At 54.5% G+C, this 20,832-nt stretch overlaps 1 protein-coding gene across 1 annotated transcript in view; it reads right to left on the bottom strand.

The window, feature by feature from the left end:
* BRSK1 (BR serine/threonine kinase 1) overlaps positions 1-20,832 on the bottom strand; it is a 21,658-nt gene extending 826 nt beyond the window's left edge. Inside the window, exons 1-18 of the mRNA XM_070558579.1 lie at positions 20,550-20,832; positions 18,748-18,842; positions 18,564-18,649; positions 16,417-16,557; positions 13,822-13,938; positions 13,709-13,742; positions 13,553-13,621; positions 9,562-9,708; positions 9,076-9,107; positions 8,452-8,622; positions 7,849-7,946; positions 7,477-7,636; positions 7,194-7,254; positions 6,367-6,736; positions 5,840-5,888; positions 5,622-5,745; positions 4,822-5,020; positions 3,139-3,228 (exon numbers count right to left, since the gene is read on the bottom strand). Of these exons, the coding sequence (XP_070414680.1) occupies positions 3,139-3,228; positions 4,822-5,020; positions 5,622-5,745; positions 5,840-5,888; positions 6,367-6,736; positions 7,194-7,254; positions 7,477-7,636; positions 7,849-7,946; positions 8,452-8,622; positions 9,076-9,107; positions 9,562-9,708; positions 13,553-13,621; positions 13,709-13,742; positions 13,822-13,938; positions 16,417-16,557; positions 18,564-18,649; positions 18,748-18,842; positions 20,550-20,685 (2,179 nt within the window). The 5' untranslated portion in view covers positions 20,686-20,832. The remainder of the gene's footprint in view (positions 1-3,138; positions 3,229-4,821; positions 5,021-5,621; positions 5,746-5,839; positions 5,889-6,366; positions 6,737-7,193; positions 7,255-7,476; positions 7,637-7,848; positions 7,947-8,451; positions 8,623-9,075; positions 9,108-9,561; positions 9,709-13,552; positions 13,622-13,708; positions 13,743-13,821; positions 13,939-16,416; positions 16,558-18,563; positions 18,650-18,747; positions 18,843-20,549) is intronic.

Raw genomic sequence — 20,832 nt, 5'->3', positions numbered from 1 at the left:
ACACACCAGCATCTGGACCTGGCCACCCTAGGACAAGATGCCAGGTGTCCTCGGCCCTGCAGCCCTGTGGCTTTGGAAACTGGGCCAAGTCAGGCCCTTGAGAACAGCCGACCTGACTTCAGGAGACATTCTCAGACTCTGCTCAGGACACTGTTTGCTAAGGGATGGCTTGTCACAGCAGCAAAGATGCCAGTCCCCCAGACCATAGGCAGAGGGCCCCCCTTCCCTTCCTCTACCCTCGTTAGGGGGGTCGCTCCTGGGCAGTGGGGCCCAAGGAAACCTACAGAGGGTTGTCTGGTGTGGGGGGGGCGTCTCAGGTCCTTCCAGTTGGGCCTGCCTGACTGCGGTCACCCTTTTGTGGGGCCTGACTTCCCAGATTAGGGGACTATGGTAGCAATCAGTGGTTGCCACTGGTCATCTAGCAATTTCTATAGGATTTCAAAGAGTACCTGAGGCCCCCTAGCAGAGACAGTCCCCCTTAAGAGACACTGACTGCGCAAGGCCTTGTTGCCATAGCGACTGATAAGGCTCTTTCCCTTCCGGCAGTAGGGGGTGGGAGGTTGCCCCTTGCCCCATTCCCCATTATAAGACACGAGGCGAAGGCCCTGGGGTGCCTGTGGGTCCTGCATCTTTGAGGGTGTGCTCTTTGGAGAAGGCCAGATTGCCTTGGCAGCCAGGTCTGGAGGGGTTCAGGGGGTCTAACCCACCTTCTGGCTCAGGCCAGTGGCGACTAACAAGAGCAGAGTTTCTCTAGCTCCCCACTAGCTCCCCCCATTTGGGGCCGGGTAACCCCTCGCTGAGGGGGCCGTCCTGTGCACTGTAGGATGTTTCTCAGCGTACTGGCTTCCAACCCACAAGATGCCAGTAGCATCCCCTCTCCCCCAGGTTGAGACAGACCTTTCCAGACATCGCCAAATGCCCCCTGGGGAACTGCTGAAGGGCCTAATAATGCCCCTGCCAAGATGTCCCATCCTGACGCTGACATCCTTTGAATATTTTCCCTTATAAGGTGAAAGGGACCCTGCGGTTGAGATTACAGTTATAACCCTGACAGCCAGCCCTAATGGCCGAGTGGTTAAAGTTCGGTGCCCTCCGCTTCAGTGGCCCGGGTTTGGGTTTGGTTCCCGGGCACGGAACCACACCTGTCGTCTGTCAGTGGTCATGCTGTGGGTGGTGGCTCACAGAAGAACCAGAGGAGTTACAACTCGAATATACAACCATGCACTGGGGCTTTGGGGAGGGGAAAACAAAAAGGGGAGGATTGGCAACAGATGTTAGCTCAGGGCCAATCTTTCCCAGGAAAGAAACAAAAACAACCCCCCGCCCCAGGTGAAGAGACTTTCTTGGATTATCTGGGTGGGTCCATCTTTATCTCCCAGTCCTTGAAAGAACCTTCGCGGGCTAAGGTCAGGTCAGAGGGGGGATGCGGCCACAGAATGACATCACTGGCCTTGAAGATGGGGGACGGGACCATAAGCAAAGGAAGGCCGGAGGCCTCCAGGAGCAGGAAAGGCAAGGCCAGACTCTCCCCGGGAGCCTACAGGAGGGAGTGTGGCCCTCCGGACACCTGGATGTAAGCCCAGTGGGGCTGTGGGGCCTCTGACCTCCAGGACTGAACGAAAATAAACTGGTGGTGTTTGAACCACTGAGTCTGTGATCATTTGCGACGGTGGACTTGGGAAATGAATCCAGGGGTGAAAGGGGCCCCCCACTGACTACCTCTGCTCCCAAGCGGTCCTGACCCTGGGACACAGTGTTCTCTGGTGACAAGGCCACCCACGTTCCTACCCTCATCGCTGGGGTCCCGTTTGCCTGCGGCCTGCTCCCTTTCACTGTGGGGCCTATGGGACCCCTATTCCGAGGGGAGGTGGCACCATGTCTCAGGAATGGGGCCGAGCAGGAACTCTCTTCACTTAGGAATTCTGGTGACCCCTGGTTGCTAGGGCAGGTGCACTTTAGAAACAAAGCCTGCCAAGGGGCTCTGTCCCCTGGGTGCTGGGGGATTCCGCTCCATCACAAGTGGGGCTGGTGGGCCCAGGGGAGCCCTGTCTCCCTGAGCACAGACCATGCACGCTCCCTGAGAACTCGGTTTACGACCGTGGTCAGGGAGGCCCGAGTCCCTGAAAGCCAGGCCAGAAAAGGCTGAGCATCTGCAGAGAGGGTTGACAAATAAAAATGGCAAGCAATAGGATATATTGGAGAATATGAGGAAGCCATTTGGTATAAACCTAATTCGGCCTGACCATGTCTTTCCAAAAGGGCCTGACCGTGGCCGTTGAGCATGCATTGTATATCTGCTTTAGATGTTCCCTATGGCAAGAACAAAGGCCCTTGAGCTAAAGGTGCAACTTCCCTCCCCCTCCCAACATTGGCATCTCCTTAAGGATTAGGCGTCTTTCCTTAGGCTAGAAACTGACTGCTGCGCTCACCTGTGACTGCCCAGCTCGCCCAGCTCGAGACAATAGACTTGCCTCCTGCTACGCCCACCAAGATAGCAGACCCACTACCTGCTGTGTCCATCAAGTGCTGTGCTGACAGGGCAATCTTGTCACTATTGTGGGAGGGACATTTCAATCATACGTGAAACGTCCTGTTTGGGGGTATATAACCACTCTGTACACCTCACTTCTTTGGTGCCCTTTCTTCCTTTGGGAAGAAAGGCCCCGGGCCATGGTCCTCAGATTTCAGCTCAGAATAAACTCACCTAAATTTTCCTTTATAGATTGGTTATGGATTATTTTCGTCGACAGGGTTACCAACCTGTCCCGGCTTTAGCACTGAAAGTCCTGCATCCTGGGAACCTCTCACTCCTGGGCAAACCAGAAGGTCGGTCACCCTCCTCAGAACACAGTTCCGGAACCTCTGTGGGCAGCAAGTTCCACTATCCCGAACACAGAGCCCAGTCATCCTCTTAGGGACCCCTAGAGGTCCCCTCCCTAGGAATGCGGGCTTCTCGGGCTCAGGATGGCCTGGTTCCCACAGAGCTCAGGCCCCAGCCTCTCCAGGAACCCGAGCACAGCATTGCAGGTAAGGCCTCAACACAACAGTGAGAACAGCTGCAGCCTCGCCCGTAAACCAAACCCGGTAGCGCTTGGTCACCAGGAAGTCTCCCCTCTGCCCACAGCCCCCGCCTCCCACCTGCCAGGGCCTGCACGGAGGGCTGGTCATGAGTGCTCAGCAGCTGTGCCTGGATGGTCTCCACCACTCGCTTGAACCGACGGCTGGGACCTGGAAGGAGCAGAGAAACAGACTGACCTGGGGACAGGGGCAGGGAAGGCCCTCCCGCCCTGTGGATCCTGGTCTGTCCACTCCGCAAGGGACTCTCCTCCTCTTGGTCTCTTGCTCTCAGTTTCCCTCCTTTTTTGGGGACAGGCATAAATCCACAGTTTGCAAATGAGGCTAAGAAAAGTTTTACTTAAAATAACAATGGGTGTTGTTTTGTATTTAAAATATAAGAAAAATAGGGGCCGGCCCAGTGGCGCAGCGGTCAAGTGCGCATGGCAAGTTCCACTTCCGTGGCCTGGAGTTCACCGGTTTGGATCCTGGGTGCGGACATGGCACCGCTTGGCATGCCATGCTGTGGTAGGCATCCCACGTATAAAGTAGAGGAAGATGGGCACGGATGTTAGCTCAGGGCCAGTCTTCCTCAGCAAAAAGAGGAGGATTGGCAGCAGATGTTAGCTCAGGGCCAATCTTCCTCAAAAAATAAATAAATAAATAAAATGTAAGAAAAATAAATAGGAGGGAAAAAATCTTAAAACTGAGAGAATTCTGCATAGTCTTTAAGGGGAAAGAAAAAAAAAAGGTGGCATCATTTATTCTGGTGATGGAACACCCCAGTGTTCCACAGCTGCCTGGCTTAGAAACCCTGGGAGCAAGCTCATCTCTCAGCTGTGATATTTTAAGACTGGTGACAAGGATAGCAAACGGAGGTATCCCTTGCTATCTAAACTCTTGTTATCAGGACTCAGAAATCAAGTAGAATTGAAAGCAAGGCATTTCTGTGGTTTTCATCTCTTGTGCCAGCTCTTGATTGGTTGTGGCTGCTTGGAGTTGCTGAGGCAGGAGCTGAGCTCAGCAGGAAGAAGTGCTGTGATTGATTTGTGATGCCTGCTCTGGGTGCAGCAATGTGGTTTAACAGCACCTCACCATCTGACTTATAGTCTTTTTTTTTTTAATTCTTTTTTAAAGATTTTATTTTTTCCTTTTTCTCCCCAAAGCCTCCCCAGTACATAGTTGTATATTCTTCATTGTGGGTCCTTCTAGTTGTGGCACGTGGGATGCTGCCTCAGCGTGGTTCGATGAGCAGTGCCACATCCGCGCCCAGGATTCGAACCAACGAAACACTGGGCCGCCTGCAGCGGAGCGCACGAACTTAACCACTTGGCCACGGGGCCAGCCCCTGACTTATAGTCTTAAAGTAGTAGTAAGAGCTCTGTGCTGTGAGGTCAGGAGGCCTAGGTTGAGCCCCAGCCCTGTCACAGTTTGCAGTGTGACTCTGGTCAAGTCAATGTACTTCTTTAGGACTCAGTTTTCTTGTCTGTAAAATGGGTGATCACTAACACCTCAAAGTCTGTTGGGAAGCTTCTAGGAAACTGTGCATGTAATGCATGTGGCATGTCATAAATACCTGTTAAATGTTGAGGAGAGGAGGGGGAAGGTAGGGATGTGGGGGTCTGAGAGGAGGGGGCTCATACATTCAGCACCAGCTGGGCACCACCTCCTCCTCCTCTTGCTGCCCTGCTGGGCTGCTCTCCCATCTCAGCTGTCTCGAGCATCCCAAACACTAGGCTGGGGGCAGTCTAGTCGAGGGAAACTTACCAGAGATGAGAGTAAAGGTGACAGAGTAGATGCCGCCACCACTGCTGCCGTCCCGTCGGGGGGAGGGCTCTGGACCCTCAGAGGAGCTGATGTCCACCTGGAAGCGGACAGGCTTCTGGAAGACGGAGGGGCCGCCGCTGGCCTTGTACTCAGCCCTGAAGCTGGTCTGTGACAGCACACTGTGACTCAGGCTGGGGATCTGAGAGAGGTGGGGGACAAAAGGCAGGGCTGATTCCTGATTCCCGGGAATGGATAAGCAACCCTATAACCAGCTCTGCCCAAGGGACTACAAGTCCCATCAGCCACCAGGGGAAAGAATAACAGAAAAGGCATTGGGAGGCCCCATTGCCCGCTGAGATTTGTAGTTTTCTCTGTCCTACTATAAACAGTAGCAGAGGAATGGTTGAGCAACTGAATCCCAATGTAACCAGGACTCTGTATCTAGGTGCCAGGCCCAGCCCACAGGACCCAGTGGGTAGCCCTAGAGTCTGCTGGGTAAAGAAGTTCCTTCTGCCAATCTCATCAGACCTGGTGGTAGGGAAAGGCAACTCACCAATCCTCATGGGACACTGATAACGTGAGGAACTGTAATTTGGGATCCCATTTACCACTTCCATGTCCCAGGTAAACCTCTCCTGCTTCCCTCTCCCTACAATGACCAAACCAACTCTGAATGGAAAACTACAAATCCCATGACGTGCAGGAGGAAGCCAGGCCAGGGCTGAGGTGGTGAACCCCAGGGGCTGCTGGGATTTGTAGTTCTATAATGGCCAGCACACACGAGGACCCAGACCCCTCACCGACAGGAAGGCATGGACGATGTCCGCTTTGATGCTGCTGAGAGGTTTGTCCTTTAGCACGAGGAATATTTGTTCTTCTTTGTCCAAGGAGATGAAGTTCCCGAACCAAGAGCGTTTTGCCAGCCTGAGTGGGAGGGGATGGTTGGAGGTGGGTCAAGAGGGGGCTAAGGGAACGAATCTCCTCCTCCAGCCCCTCTGTTTCCTTCCCTGTCACTCACTCCGGAGATGACTCTGGCGTCAAACTGGACATCTCCTCGGCGGTGGGGACTAGGGAGGGGAGAGCATGGTTAACACTTGTCTATCATCCGTGTCCATCACACAGGCCAGCAGTCGACTCCAACCAGGGAGTCTGGACCCCAGCATCTATTTACCTCTCTTTTGGGGTAGCTAAACCCCAAATTTCCGGACGTTCCTTCCAGGGATCCTGTCCCCCACTCCCACGCCCGCCCCAGTTAGACCACGCCCTTTGGGGGGTGGGGCTTGTTAGCCATGAGCCGGGAAGATGAACCACACCACCGAAGGGGCGTATCCTTCAGAGGGGGCTCCTCCTCCAGAGCTGGAGGCCCCACCTCGTCTCTCGCCAACGCCTGAATCTCTGCTCACAACCCCATCTTCTCCTATGATATGGGAGTCGTGGCCCCCTAGCCCTTTCCTACCTGGGACCCTATGTTAGTTCCCTGCCCCCTCCCCACATTAGGACTCAGAAGTCTGTCTCCCAGCCCCTGCGCCCCCATGGACCCCGTACCCTGCATCTTGCGTCGGTGAAAGCGAGGGGAGCCCAGGAAGCTGTTGCGGATGGAGTTGAGACGACTCCTCCAGGCGGCTCCCCCGACGCCACCGCCAGGACTTGGGGGCGGCGTTGTCCCTGGGGTCCCAGTGGGGCTGGCCCGGGGCGTGTGCAGGGGCGAGTGCAAGGGCGTTCCCCCGGAGGAGCGCGGGGAGCCTGGGGGGCCGGGCAGGGGTGTGGAGCGGGCACTGGGGGGCGGGGGCTGCTCCCCGGCGCCCCCACCCCTGGGGCCCCGAGAAGGCAGCGTCTGCGTTTTGGAAGTCGGGGAGCCCCCGCCCCGAGCCTCATCTCCAGCCCCGGGCTCCGGTGAGAAGGAAAAGACTGGACTCTGCGGACGAGTGGAGACAGATGAGAGGGCGGACTACATGTCCCAGGAGGCTCTAGGAGCCCCACTCGCAGTTACTCACGAAGACGGGCCCGATGCATGCTGGAATTTGTAGTCCAATTATTCCCCCTCCCAACCCCCATTGTTGGGACGGCAGGAACTTTTTCTATCATGGTCACCGCTGTAAACCCAGCAGTGACTGGGACACAGTAAGCGCTCAATTAGCTTTTGTTAAATGAATAAATGAACCCTTCAGACACACTGAAAACCCAATCCTATGGAACTGGAAATGGCCAATGACGTAAGCTACTAATGAGGCCTTGGGTCTTTGGCCCTGTAGGGACAAGGAGGAGGCAATGTCTCAAGACTTCATGGGAATTGTAGTTTCTGCTGCTCATCTTTGCTCCACAGGGTCTTCACCCCCTTACCCCTTCTCAGTTCACTGGGGCCCTGGCCTTACCCTTGGGCTGCTCAGAGGGCTGGAGGACAGACCGGTCGAGGCTCCACTGACACTACGGGATCTGTTTCCGGGATAGATTAAAAAAAAAAATCAGGTGGAAGGGTTTCGAAAGGTTCAGATGTCCTCTCTCTTCCATACTCCTTCAAGATGAGGAAATGAGGCCCAGAGAGGGGCGGTGACTTGTCCCAATCACACAGCACCTTTGAGGTGGGATGGAGTTAGAGCTCTGAACTCCCTCCCCACCCAGGACTGTGGATCCCTCTGGAGGAGCAGGGGCTCCCACCTCTGGCTGTGCTGGGCCATCTCCAGGGCCCGTCGGGTGGGCACCGGGGAGCCACCACCCCCACCATCCGTGATGCTTAGAACTTCCATAGACTTCCGCTCTGGCCGGCGCTTCCCATGACGGCTCAGCATGGGGGAATCCACACGCTTCCGAGGTGGGTCTGAGGGCCGAGAGTTTCAACCCAATCAAAAGACAGATTCAACCAGCTGTACATGGCACTCATACAGATGGGGAAACTGAGGCCCAGAGTGGAGAGGAGTTTTGACAAAGGTCACAGAGCAAGTCAGGGAGTGTAATTACAAAAGCTCAGGGCCTGCAGCACATTCCTCCCTCTGGAATCTGGGGTCTGGAGTCCCAGCCCTGCCTTCTCACCAACATCGTTCCGGGGAGGCAGGTCCTGGTCCTCACAGCTGGGATACCGTTCCTTTCGATCCAAAAGCAGATAATAGATCATCTTTTCTTGGTTCTCCCTATTGGGGGGGTGAGTAGGAGGTGGGAGAGGGTTGGAGTCAGAGGTCAGGTGCCAGAGGTAGTCGCTTCCCTTCCCTTTGGCTGTCTGGGGCTCAGTCCACCCAGAATCTCTATGGTTCCATTTTCCTAGGTATCCATACGGTTGGTTCCTTCGTTTCAGTGTCCATCTCAGCCTCACTTTATTCAGTAATAATAATAATATCTAAGGTCGGAGCACTTACTATATGTAAGTACTATGTTGAGGTGCGAAGTCTGAGCATCCACGAAAACTTTTCAAATTGTTTCTGTCTTTTCCTGCTGGTCCTACCGCCCCCTCTTGGTTCCTCCGGGAACAGCTCCACGTGGGAGCTTTAAGCCACGCCCCATCTAGCGGCCTAGGCGCCACGCCCCGGGGGGGGGGGGTCTGCGCGTGAGCGAGGGCCCAGCGCGTCCCCGCCTGACTGTCCCGGGAGCTGTGGCGTCACGCCCCACGTGGCCAGGGTGTGTTGGGGCTGGGGGTCTTACTCCTCGCTGCGCAGCTCGCGGTGCAGCCGCTCGCGGTCCCTGAAGCAGCCCAGCGAAGCCATGCTCTCCAGGACGTCGGGGTCCAGCTCTCCGTTTGATGGCAGGCTCCGCATGGCCACCCGGCGGCCTGGGGCTGGCTCCAGGCAGGGGTCCGGCTCGTGTTTCCCGCCCCTGGGGAGAGGAGAGAAACATCATAGGGAACCGCGCTTCTGGACTCGAGCCCTCTCCTTTATCCGAGACTCAGGAGTCCCAGGCCCCCAGCCCCTCCTCCCTCAGACCCGGGAGTCCAGGCCCCCAGCCCCTCCTGCCTCAGACGCTGGAGTCCAGGTCCCAGCTCCTCCTCCCTCAGACCCAGGAGTCCAGGTCCCAGCTCCTCCTCCCTCAGACCCAGGAGTCCAGGCCCCCAGCCCCTCCTCCCTCAGACCCAGGGGTCCAGACCCCCAGCCCCTCCTCCGCCGGTGTCCTCTTCCCCTAGGACCCAGAAGTCCAAGTCTGCGGCCCCTCCTCATTCAGGAACCTCGGCATCCCACCCGCTAGCCGGCTCTCCTGCTTTGGGGGCCCAATATTTGGGCTCCTCTCCCTTCCTCCCCCAGGGACCCAGATGTCCAGTTTCCTCATACTCACAGGTACCAGGGATGTTTCTGAATTTGCTCCAGCTGTGAGGGCGGTGGGTGGTACAGAAGCAGAAGTGAGGTCGTTTGAACACAGCAGGCGCGCAATGAAGTTGATGGAGTGGCGTTGCGGGTCCCTAACAGTGCCCCCAAACCCCCCCACCAAGGGCGGGATGACGGCTCGTGTCTCCCCCTAGTGGTGGCGGAGCGCATTGCCCTGCGCACGCGCAGTCGGACTACTCCAGACCGGCCTCGCGAGGTTTCCGCATGCGCAGTGGCATCCTGCCACATTCTGCTCACCCTCCCGCTGTGGGGGTCCACCTCCCCAGTTCGGAGGGACAGGTTTGCAGGAGCCCGGGCTGCGGCTCAACCAGCGACCCCCCTCCTAGCTGACACCCCAGGGACCGACGGACAGGTCCTGGGAATCCATCCTCATGATTGCGCTAGGGATTCTGTCCTCATCATCCACTGTTCCCCCTTCCCAGCCCCTCCTACTCACACTGAGTCTTTTCTCGGGCTCCACTTCGATCATCCCCCTCAGGAGGCTCTGGCAGTCTGGAGGAATGAAGTGGGGCATGTGGAAGACGCCCCGTTTCACCTTCTCCAGCAGCTGGCGGAGGTTGTCATCATCAAAGGGCAGAGCCCCCTGGGTGAGAAATAACCCGACTGCTTATACAGAGCTTACGATATACCAGGCCGGAGTCTAAGCGGCTCACACGCCTTGACACATTTGGTCCTCACGCAAGCACGGGAGGTAGGGAACTATTATTATCTCCACTTTACAGATGGGGAAACTGAGGCACAGAGCTCCGAAGTGGCAGAGCAGGGATTTGGCAATGGTCAGTCTGGCTCCAGTACTGAGGCTGCAGATTGGAGCTGAGGTTGCAGATTGGAGACTGTACCTTTAAACAGGTTTCTCTCCAGACCAGTTTCGGGAGGGGTCATCTTCATTCATTCATTCAACAAAAGGTGAGCATCCGCATGAGTCAGGGATCCAGTAGTGAACAGAACAAGCCCTTGCCCTCCTACAGCTCACACCCCAGGGCGGGAGACACTTGTGAGCAAGCAAACATGAACAGCTAGATAATGATGGAGTGACTGAGGTGACACTGGAGCAGACAGCTCATGAGGCTGAGTGAGGCTGGTGCAAATCTGGGAGTGTAGGGGGTTGAATGGTGTCCCCCCAAAATTTGCGTCCACCTGGAACCTCAGAATGCAACCCTGGTTGTAAATAGGGTCTCTGCAGGTGTAATTCACTGAGGATCTGGAGATGAAAGCATCCTGGATATAGGGTGGGCCCTAAATCAGTGTCTGGTGTCCTTAGCAGCAGAGGAGAGGAGGACACAGAGAGACACAGAAAGGAAAGTCATGGGAAGACAGAGGCAATGCATCAACAAGCCAAGGAGTGCCCGAGAGGTAAGCAGGTCATGTGGGGCCTCGCGGAGTGGCACGAAGCACAGTGTCTAAGAGCACGGGTGCTGGTGCTGGCTGCCTGGATTAGAATCCTTGCTCTGCTGCTTAGAGCTGCGTGACCTTGGGCACGTCCTACCACTTCTCTGAAAATGGCGATGAGTAGAGACAGCACCCACCTCTCAGGACGCTCAGGATCAGATGACAGTCCAGTGCCAGGCACACGGTAAGGACCATCCATGTTGGGTTAGCTGTTGGTACTCATTCAACAACCGATTGTGCCCCTGCTGTCTCCCAGGTTCCAGTCTGGCCACAAGGGACAGAGCAGGGGACCAAACCAGATTCCTGTCCCCATGGGGCTTCGCCTAGAACAGTGCCTGGCACACACGAATTAATAAGCAACGGTTGTTGAGTGAGTAGAAGTTGCACTCTAGTGGGGAAGGCACACAAGAAACACATAGATACATCGGGAGACAGAGTGAGATGGGAGCCCCATTCTAGCAAAGGAGTCAGGGAGGGGCTCTTGGGGGAGGTGACCCTGGACAAAGACTCACAGGGGTGACGGTGTGAGTCTCTGAGGGCTTTTCCAAGTGTGGCAAGTGGCTGGGTACCCCTGGTATCAGAGGCCTGTGGACAGAGAGTGCAGGATGTGGGTGGGGAGATAGGGAGAGGGCGCCCCTGAGTGCCAGTCTGGGGGTCTGGAAGCCTGGGTGTGACTTCTGGCTGCCTGTCGCTCTAGTACTGGCCTCAATTTCCTCTCCTCTGTCAAATGGAGATAATGGTCCTGCCAGGCAGGGCTATGGTATGGATTAAAAATTACAGTCATAGAGGCCGGCCTGGTGGCATAGTGGTTAAGTTTGTGCGCTCTGCTTCGGCAGCCTGGGGTTCGCGGGTTTGGATCCCTGGTGTGGACCTACACACCGCTCATCAAGCTACACTGTGGTGGTGTCCCACATACAAAACAGAGGAAGACTGGCAACAGATGTTAGCTCAGGAAGATTGGTCATAAAAACAAGACGGTTAATTCTTGTTATTCACCGGAGTTCTGTTCTATAAAGTTGCCCTGAACCCTGAATTAGTGAATACTGAACGATTGCTCCTGGATGAAATACAGGGTTAGGTTCCTGTGAGCCTCTGGTCACAACACTGTTGTCAACCGATCAATATATAACCTTATTTTATGTGGGTTTCTGTTTCAAGATCCTGTTACAGACTACATGTGTGTGTCCTCCCAAAATTCCTGCCAGCCAGGACACGGGCCCTCCACAGACACCAGACCTGCTGGCACCTTGATCTTGGACTTCCAGCCTCCAGAACTGTGAGAGATCGAGGCCTGTTGTTTAAGCCCCTGGTCTGTGGTATTTTTGTTACAGCAGCCCGACCTGAGGAAGCCCTCCGATTTGTATATAGTTGACTCGTTAATGTGGGGCTCATGGCCAACAGTGCTGTATCACACTTGAACGGAGCTCATCTAACACATGTATTTCCTCCGTGTGGTGCAAAACAGGCCTCTTGCGCTGAGGACACAAGACAGCACTTTGGCGCTGCGCTTGGGGGCCATTTTAAACAGCAAAGCCACTGACAAAAAGCATAAAAATGCAAAACACGCATGAAGGACACTTATTTACAGGATGAGAGCTGACATGAGGGAAAGAAAGCAGAGTTGTTAAACCTCAGCTGGGAACACGCATGCCAGCGACTCGAATTTTTCTCCACCCTGAGCGGCTGAGAAGGACCTCAAACGCAGCAAGACTGTTGATTTTGAGGTTACAGATAAACTTGAGCGAATAGGCGAATCCGCAAATAATGAGAATTGACTGTAATAATGATGATAAACCACCACTAAAAATAATTATGGAGGACTAACATGCCGCATTCTGTCGACACCCTCGCAATTACAGGTACTGTAATTACCCCCATTGTGCAGACCAGGAAACTGAGGCTTGGAGCAAGAAAGTGACTTGCTCGCTCCAGGGGGTGGAGCAGGGTTTTGAACTCAGCTGAATGGGCTCCATAACTGTGCTCTAAATCACTGACTGCAGAAGGGCTATGGTCTGGAACGTTCTTAGCTGGCCTCTCAGGCACGTGTTCTCCCCATGGGCAGCTGTGAGCACCAGGAAGGCAGCACCTGGTTGGCCTTGTTCTCTTTGGCGTCACTTAGCCCACCTGGTCACACAGCCTCGTGGTGAAGAGGCCAAAGATGGACCCCAGGTCTGCCACTTACCAGCTGTGTGCCTGTGGGCCAGTCGCTTGCCCTCTCTGGGGTTGTTGAGAGAATTACACGAGGTAACGTGCTTGGAGCAGTGCCCAGCATAGAACAAACCACTTATTTATTCATGCTGCACGAGTTCTTGGAGGGCTCACGATGTGGCCACTCTGGGTTGAGATGGTGAGCCAACAGAACAAAACACACAAAGATGAAAGCCCTAGACATAGGCTCTGACCTCAGGGAGCTGATGAAAGAGAAGGGAAGGGAGATGCCACTCAAGGACTTACACAACTAAACGGACAATGATAACGCTGATGATTGCCAGGAAGGAAAGAGCTACTACAGGGGATCTGACCTCTCGGGAGGAGGAAGGAGGGGGCTGGGGGAGGCTTCCTGGAGCAGTGACAATTGAGCTGAGAGCTAAACGAAATCTGGATATTAACTAGATAAGCAACAGGGCTTAGAGGGATGGAAGAGTATTCTAGGCAGAGTGAGGAGCAGGTGCAAAGGCCCTGTGGCAGGAGCTAGGCTGACTTCCCTAGCCTGGTTACATTAGTTATTACAATGTTGCAACACCCTAGAATCAGTTGGTAAACAGCCACTGTCTCAAGCCCTCTAAGGGCTCCTGGCTGCCCCATCCCTTTCCAGGGAGCCCCTGGATGATCTCACAGTTCTGTGACTGAATAGGTACCTCTGGGCACAGAGGAAGTGCTCCAGGATCTTGTTTTGTTGGTTAATACCCTCCACCTTCCTGAGACCAGTTAAATATTTGGGAGACAACCCCTGAGGTGAGGATGGAACTTAACGTTCTGTGCTTCTACCAGGCAGGGTTGTTCTAGAAATGGGGCAGGAGAGGTGAGGGGCACCTTACCACAAGCAAGGCGAAGAGGATGACTCCGCAGCTCCACATGTCCGCCCGGCGGCCGTCATACTTTTCCCCCTGGAAAGGAGAGGGGCCAGCCATGACATCCATCCCTCTGCCATGCTCCCTCCACCTCCCTTTCCCCTCCACCTGCTCCTCACTCACCTTAATCACCTCTGGACACGCATAGTGGGGGGACCTGAGGGAGAGAGGTGGCTTGAGCCTCTGGCCGGCTTCTGACCCCTCCCTAGGCTCAGGAACCCGGGCCCCCTACTCACCCACAGCTGGTCTCCAGGAGGCTGTCCCCCACCTGCAGGGACGCCATGCCGAAGTCTGCGATCCGGATGTTGTTTTTCTCATCCAAAAGCAGGTTCTCGGGCTTCAGGTCTCTGTGGCTGAGACAGGCGGGGGTGGGGGGGGGGGGATCAGGCCTCTGCCCTCCTCCCGGAGGCCTAGGTCCCACTCACTATCTCTCAGAGGGGGCAGGTCTGGAAACTGTTTGTTATGGACAACTTCAAACGTGCCCCAAAGTAGAGAGACGACTCCAAGGAAGCTGCATGCACCTGTCCCCCAGCTTCGCCCATTATCAGCTCAGGGCAAATCTTCCTCAGCTACACCTCTCCATACTCTCACCTTCCTCCACTGGGTTATTCTGTAGGCGACCCCAGACGTCATGTCATTTTATCCACAAATGTCTGAACATGCATGAAGTGAGATTTGTGTGTGTGTGTGTGAGAGGAAGATTTGCCCTGAGCTACCATCCATTGCCAATCTTCCTCTTTTTGCTTGAGGAAGAAGATTGGCCCTGAGCTAACATCTGTGCCCATCTTCCTTTCTTTTATGTGGGATGCCGCCACGAGTGGTGCTAGGTCCCTGCCAGGGATCCGAACCTGCGAACCCCGGGCCGCCGAAGCAGAGCACAGGAACTTAACCACTACGCCACCGGGCTGGCCCCTGAAGTGACATATTTTGAGGTAAGCAGGGCTGATATTGAGCTGGCTCTTAAAATTTTGAAATATTTCCATACTGAATAATCAAAAAATACTGCCATCCCAAGCCTATTACTGGGCTCTCCCTCAGCACCTCCCCTCTCCCCAGCAGGCCAAACTTCTCAAGATTTAAGGGTTATAGTCTGGGGAAGGTGGGGCCTGAGCAGTCTAGGTATCTGGTGGAAGTGGTAACTGGGTCATACTTGTGGTTAAATATGTTGACTATCGCCCCCTGGAGGTCAGTGTTTTTAATGTCAGTGTTTTGACACCATCTAGTCAACAGGGAGGTGTTGACAATTTAAATAGGCTGCCTTTTCATCGCCAAGCTTTACTGCCCCGTCTGAGCCCCTCCACCCTGATCCCCACCCCATCTCCAGTCTCCACCCCAGAGAAGGAGGTGTGCAAACAGATGAGGCTGAAAGATGAGCTGAAGGCATCCAATTTGCCCCTAATTAACCACAAAAATACTGCATATTTAATATCTTATTTTGAGAGTGAAGGCAATTCAATGAGGAAAGGATGATCTTTCCTTATATGGATGGACGTTCACATGCAAAAGAATGAACTTCAACCCTTACCTCACACCATATACAAAAATTAATTGGAAATGGATCCCAGGCCTAAATGCAAGAGCTAAAACTATACAACTTCTAGAAGAAAACATAGGAGGAAGCCTTAGTGACCTTGAGCTGGGCAAAGATTTCTTAAATAGAACAGAAAAAGCATGAGCTGCAAAAGAAACAAAAATCAACAAACTTGAGTTGATCAAAATTTAAAATTTGATTTTCACAAGACATTGTTACAAAAAGGCGAAAGCATGTCACAGACTAGGAGAAAAGAATTGAAAATATACATTTGGTAAAAGATTTGTGCTTAGAATAAATAACTCTTAGGAATTCTTCCTAGAGTTATGCTAGAATAAAGAACTCAAACTCAAGAGTAAAAGACAATTTAATTAAAAATGGGCAAAGGATCTGAATAGACATTTCTTCAAGGAAGATATACGAATGGCACCTGAAGAGTCCTACATCATTAGCCAAAAGGGAAATGCCAATCAAACCACAATGAGATCCCACTTCACACTACCCAGATGGGTAGCATCAAAGATAATAACAAGTGTTGGCAAGGATGTACAGAGACTGGAACCCTCAGACTGCTGGTGGGGATGTTGAATGGTGCAGTTGCTTTGGGAAAATGGTCTGTCACTTCCTCCAAAGGCTAAACAGAGAGTTGCCATATGACCCAACAATTCTACTCCTAGGTAAGTACCCAAGAGAACTGAAAATATAGGTACACACCAAAACTCGTACACGAATGTTCACATGTCCTCGTTATTCATATTAGCCAAAAAGGAGAAACAACCAAAATGTCCATCAACTGGTGAGTGGATAAGCAAAATATGGCATATCCATACAATGGAATATTATTCAGCCATGAAAACAAATGAAGCCCTGATACATGCCAGAACATGGATGAAGCTTGAAAATATTTTGCTAAGTGAAAGAAGCCAGTCATGAAAGACCACATAGTGTATGATTCCATTTATATGAAATGCGCAGAATAGGTAAATCCATAGAAACAAAAAGCAGATTAGTGGCTGTCAGGGGCTGAGGCAGAGGGGGACAGAGAGGTGACTGCTTAGGAGATACAGGGTGTTCATTTTTGGGGTGATGAAAATGTTCCAAAAATACATAGTAGTGATGCACAACATGTGAATATACTAAGAACTACTGAATTGTACACTTTAAAAGGGTGAATTTTATGATATTTGAGTTATATCCATTTTAAAAAAGGGATAAAAGATTTGTTTGGGGCTGCATCACCCTGGCTTCTGGTCAGCCTGCCATGTGTTCCCAAGGGCCTCCCCTCAAGCTGCCCCCTCACCAGATGGAGTAGCTATGGCAGAAGTCCAGCGCCGACACGATCTGGCGGAAGAACTTCCGGGCCTCCTTGGGGGTCAGTCTCCCCTTCTTTACCAGGTAGTCGAACAGCTCACCTCCAGAGACGTGCTCCAGAACCAGGTACCTGGGGGACATGGAGGGGGCAGAGGGCTGGAAGGGGCATGTGGAGGACCAAAGAGCCTGGTCTCCCTCTTGCATCAGTCCCTCAGCCCCAGCACAAGACCTCAATCCCTTTGGCCCCTGGAGGCAGAGAACCACAATGCCCATGAGTCCCTGGGAGGAGGAGACTCCAATTCCCATTAGCCTCTGGGAAGCTGAAACTCAATTCCCATCAGCCCTGGGCAGTAGAGACTCCCATGTCAACTTCAGGGGTCAACACTTTGACTTATAGTTATCCTCAGGAGATCAGGCAATTCTATTAGCACCTGGGGGTCAAAGATCTCAATTCACATAGGCCCCTAGGAAATAAAGTCCCCTATTCCCATTAGCCTCTGGGAAGCCAACGTTGTCAATCTCATTAGTTTCTGGGATGCAGATGATGGAATTCTCATCTGTTCTTAGGTAATGACCTTTGCGGTGTGCACGAATTCAACTGTCAGCTTCTGTGAGGGAAAAACTATAACTCCCATCAGTCCCTGGGAGGAAGGTACTCCAATTCCCATCAGTTCTTGAGGGGAAGAGATCCTAATTCCCATCAGCCTCTGGAAAGCCAAAATTCAATTCCCATCAGCCCTGGACAGTGAGACTCCCATGTCAACTTCAGGAATATTAATACTTTGAGTTCTAGTTGTCTCAGGAGGTAAGTCAACTCCATTAGCACCTGGAGGACAGAGACCCCCAATTCTCATAGGACCCTGGGAAATAAACACCCCCCCTCTACTCCCATTAGCCCCTTGAAAGCCAAGCTTCTTATTCCCATAAGCCTTTGGCATGAAGAAACTTGAATTCTTGTTAATTCTTGGCAATAATGGATTGCAGTGTGCACCAATCTAAGTTAACTTCTGAGGTAAAAGACTACAACTCCCATCAGCTCCTGAGAGGTAAAAAACTCCGAACTCCCACAAGTCTCTGGGACATAGAGACTCCTAATACCCATCAGCCACCTGGATTCTAAAGACTCCAAATCCCATCAGGCTCCAGGAGGTTAAAACTCTAATTCCCATCAGCCCCTGGGAAAAAAAAACCCCTCAATTTCTAGGAGCTCTTGGAAGGCGGAGATTCCACTGTGAAGCACCAACTCCCAAGGGCACCCCGCTCCCTACACAGATGGTGGAGTGGAAATGATAGTTCCACCAGTGGGTGACAATGGCCCTGCCCTGCCACCACACCTGGGGAAGCCTGAGGACTACAATTCCCATAAGCACCTGGGGCTGGGGCCGCTTCCTGTCTGGGGAAACCCGCCCTAACATCTGATGGGTGTTGGAGTCAGTTCACCCTGGGGACCGTGGTGGGGGCAGGGGGCTGTCCCCTCTCCCACTGCCCAGCCCAGCTGTCTCTTGGGTCACCAGAGTCCAGACAAAGTCCTATTGTGTGGAGCCCGGACAGCTGGACCCCACCCCCATCCTTCCTGGGGGGTAATTGACTTTGAGATAGGACTCAGAACTTCTAAGGAGGCCCATTGTTGGGGTGTCCAGTCATAGCATCCAGAGTTGTGTTGGGGGAGGTAGGGGGTGCTCCAGAGTGGGAGTTTGGGAAGAGGCAGGATTCACCGGGCCTCAGGCTTTGCTGGGCCCATTGCCCTTAGTAAACAGGGGGCATCTGTCCTTAGCAAGTTGGGTCTGGCTGAGGGCACCCGGAGTATCCAGTATGAAGTGCTCCCTGCAGTGCAGTGGGGCAGCACACTGGGGCTGGGGAGGATGGGGGAGGATCAGCCTCTGTCCCCAAGTCAGGACGGCTTAGCTGTCCTGTTGCTGGGGCACATTCGACCCTTAGCGTGAGGCCAGGTCAGTGTGGAAACAAGGAGGATTATGTGTGTGTGCGGGGGTGTCGCTGTGGGGGAAGGGAGTTGGGAAGCGAGTGGGCCTTCAGTGGCCCAGCTGGGAGTGGGCCTCCAGGCCTTGCTTCCGGAAAGGTCCCACCCTAGGAACTTGGGGAGGGCGCATGGGGGGCTGGGTGTCTATAAATACCTACAAATATTTCTTGTTCTCGTAGACGTCGTGGAGCTTGAGGACGTGTGGGTGTTCAATGAGCTTCAGGATGGCGATCTCCCGCTCCACCTGGGGGATCGGGGGGTGGGACACAGGAACGGAGGTCAGCATGGTCTCCCTCCCTTCCCCCTAGCCCCAAAGGGTACCCTCCACCCCAACACACACACCTTCATCAGCACCGACTCGGACAGCTTCTCCCGGTTCACGATCTTGATGGCGACCTTCTGGCCCGTGATGCAGTGGACCCCGAGTTTAACCAGCCCTGGGGGAGCAGGACTGAAGATGTGGGGTGTGCTCCCAGAGCATGCTCCCCCCTGTGGCTCCTAAGGCCCCCTTGCCACCTCAATTCCTCCTCCTTCCCTTGCTGGCTGTTTAACAGTGGCCCGAATCACCCTGACCTGAACTCCTGGGGGCCGACAGCTGCCATTCCCACAAAATACAATTCTCTTCCCACTCCCTGTTGCCCAATTCTGTTCCTTCTGATTGCCCATCACCCACCGGTCTTCCCCTCCACCGCCGCCCCTTGATTCTCACCCCAATTCTCTGTCCTTCCGGTGTGGCCCTTTCAGCTCCTCTCTCCACATGTTCTTTCCTCACTGTGTCTCCATAGTTTTGTCTCCCCCGGTCTGCCTCCTTCAAACCCCTCTCTCTCGCAACCCATCACTTCTTTGAATTCTCTGCCCTTTAATCTAGAGACTTCATGTCTCCCAAGGAACATAATCTCACCTTTGCCCCCTTCCCAGACCATCCTCCTCCACCTTCTCCCAAACCCTGACCTCTCAATCCCCTTCTTAGATCTGCTTTTAATAGCAGCTGTAGCTGGGAGCATGCACACCCCAAGGGTAAGCCCCAAAGCCACAGACCCAGGATTCTGGGTCCCCAGCGCCTCCTCCCTCAGACCCAGGAGTCCAGGCCACAAACGCCTCCTCCCTCAGACCCAGGAGTCCAGGCCCCAGCCCCTCCTCCCTCAGACCCAGGAGTCCAGGCCCCAGCCCCTCCTCCCTCAGACCTGGGAGTCCAGGCCCCCAGCCCCTCCTCCCTCAGACCTGGGAGTCCAGGCCCCCAGCCCCTCCTCCCTCAGAGCCGGGAGTCCAGGCCCATGGCCTCTTCCTCACCCATAACTCAGGAATTCAGGTCAGCAACACCTTCACACTCTTACCACTAGGATCTGGGAGTCTGACCCTCTCCCCTTCCTACCTCACACCCTGGCCCTCAGCTTCAGAGAGACCCTGGGCCCACTACCGAACCCCCTGCCTAGGACACAGGTGTGTAGCTCCTGCCTCACACCTACCCACCCCCCACCTGGCAGGAAAGAGGCTACACTGGTGACCAGTGCTTAGCAACAGCAAAAGATGACCCCCCATTCCACAGCCACTCCTGAAGGATCTGCCTCTTGCATCCACCTTTCCACCTCTCCATTCCTGGTCCCCACACTGAGGCAGCATGATGGAGAAGGGGGAGAATGCTGTAGACCCCATTGTCCCGGCCTCATTCCCCCTGTCACCCCTGTGGCCTGCCAGGAGAGCCTGAGGCCCTCTTTGGCCAGAGGACAGTGCAGAGGGAAGCGGCTCCTTGGGGTGCACCCCCATCCCGCCACCTCACCCCAGCCTGCGGCTGTACTGCAGCAAGGAACTCTGCTCCCAGTACTGGCCGTCCTGCTGCGGGCTGGCCTCCCTTCCCCACCATGGCCAGGGAGCCCCTCCAACCTCTGCCCCAATGGGGTGGGAGCCTTCTGGCCCCAGACCTCCCCCCAGGAGTCCAGGCCCCCAGCCCCTTCCTCCCCAGGACCCCATAGTCTGAGTCCTCAACCCTCCATCCTGGGGATTCAGCAGTCTGGACCCCAAGTGCCTTCTCTGTGAGGGACCCAGGGGTCTGGGCAGCCAGCCCCTGCCTTTGAATACCCGTGAGTCCCACCCTCTACCCCCCAGCTCCCCTGCCCCCGCCCCAGGTGTCCCCTCTCCTGGCTCACCTGTCTGTCCTTTGCCCAGCGTCTTTTCCAGCCGATAGGGGCCCACATATTGGGCGTGCTGGGGTGGGTGTGGGTGTGGGTGCGGGAGGTGGTAGGCGGGGGAGCCCCCGCCCCCCTCCTTGGCCCCGGACGACATGGTGCCCTTGGTCCCGGCCCGACCGGCCCCCCGGCCGCCCCCCCTGCGGCCAGTCGCCCCGTTTCTCCGGTGGGGGCCGGCGACCGCTCCGTCCCGGCCCCCCCGGCTGCCCCCCACCTCTCCGGGGGTCCCCAGGGGGCTGGGCTG

The sequence above is a fragment of the Equus przewalskii genome, chromosome 9 (genome assembly GCF_037783145.1).
Source record: "Equus przewalskii isolate Varuska chromosome 9, EquPr2, whole genome shotgun sequence".
NCBI classification, from domain to species: Eukaryota; Metazoa; Chordata; class Mammalia; order Perissodactyla; family Equidae; genus Equus; species Equus przewalskii.
The sequence above is the reverse complement of the archived record's forward strand: the minus strand, read 5'-3'. Positions and strand labels throughout refer to the sequence as shown.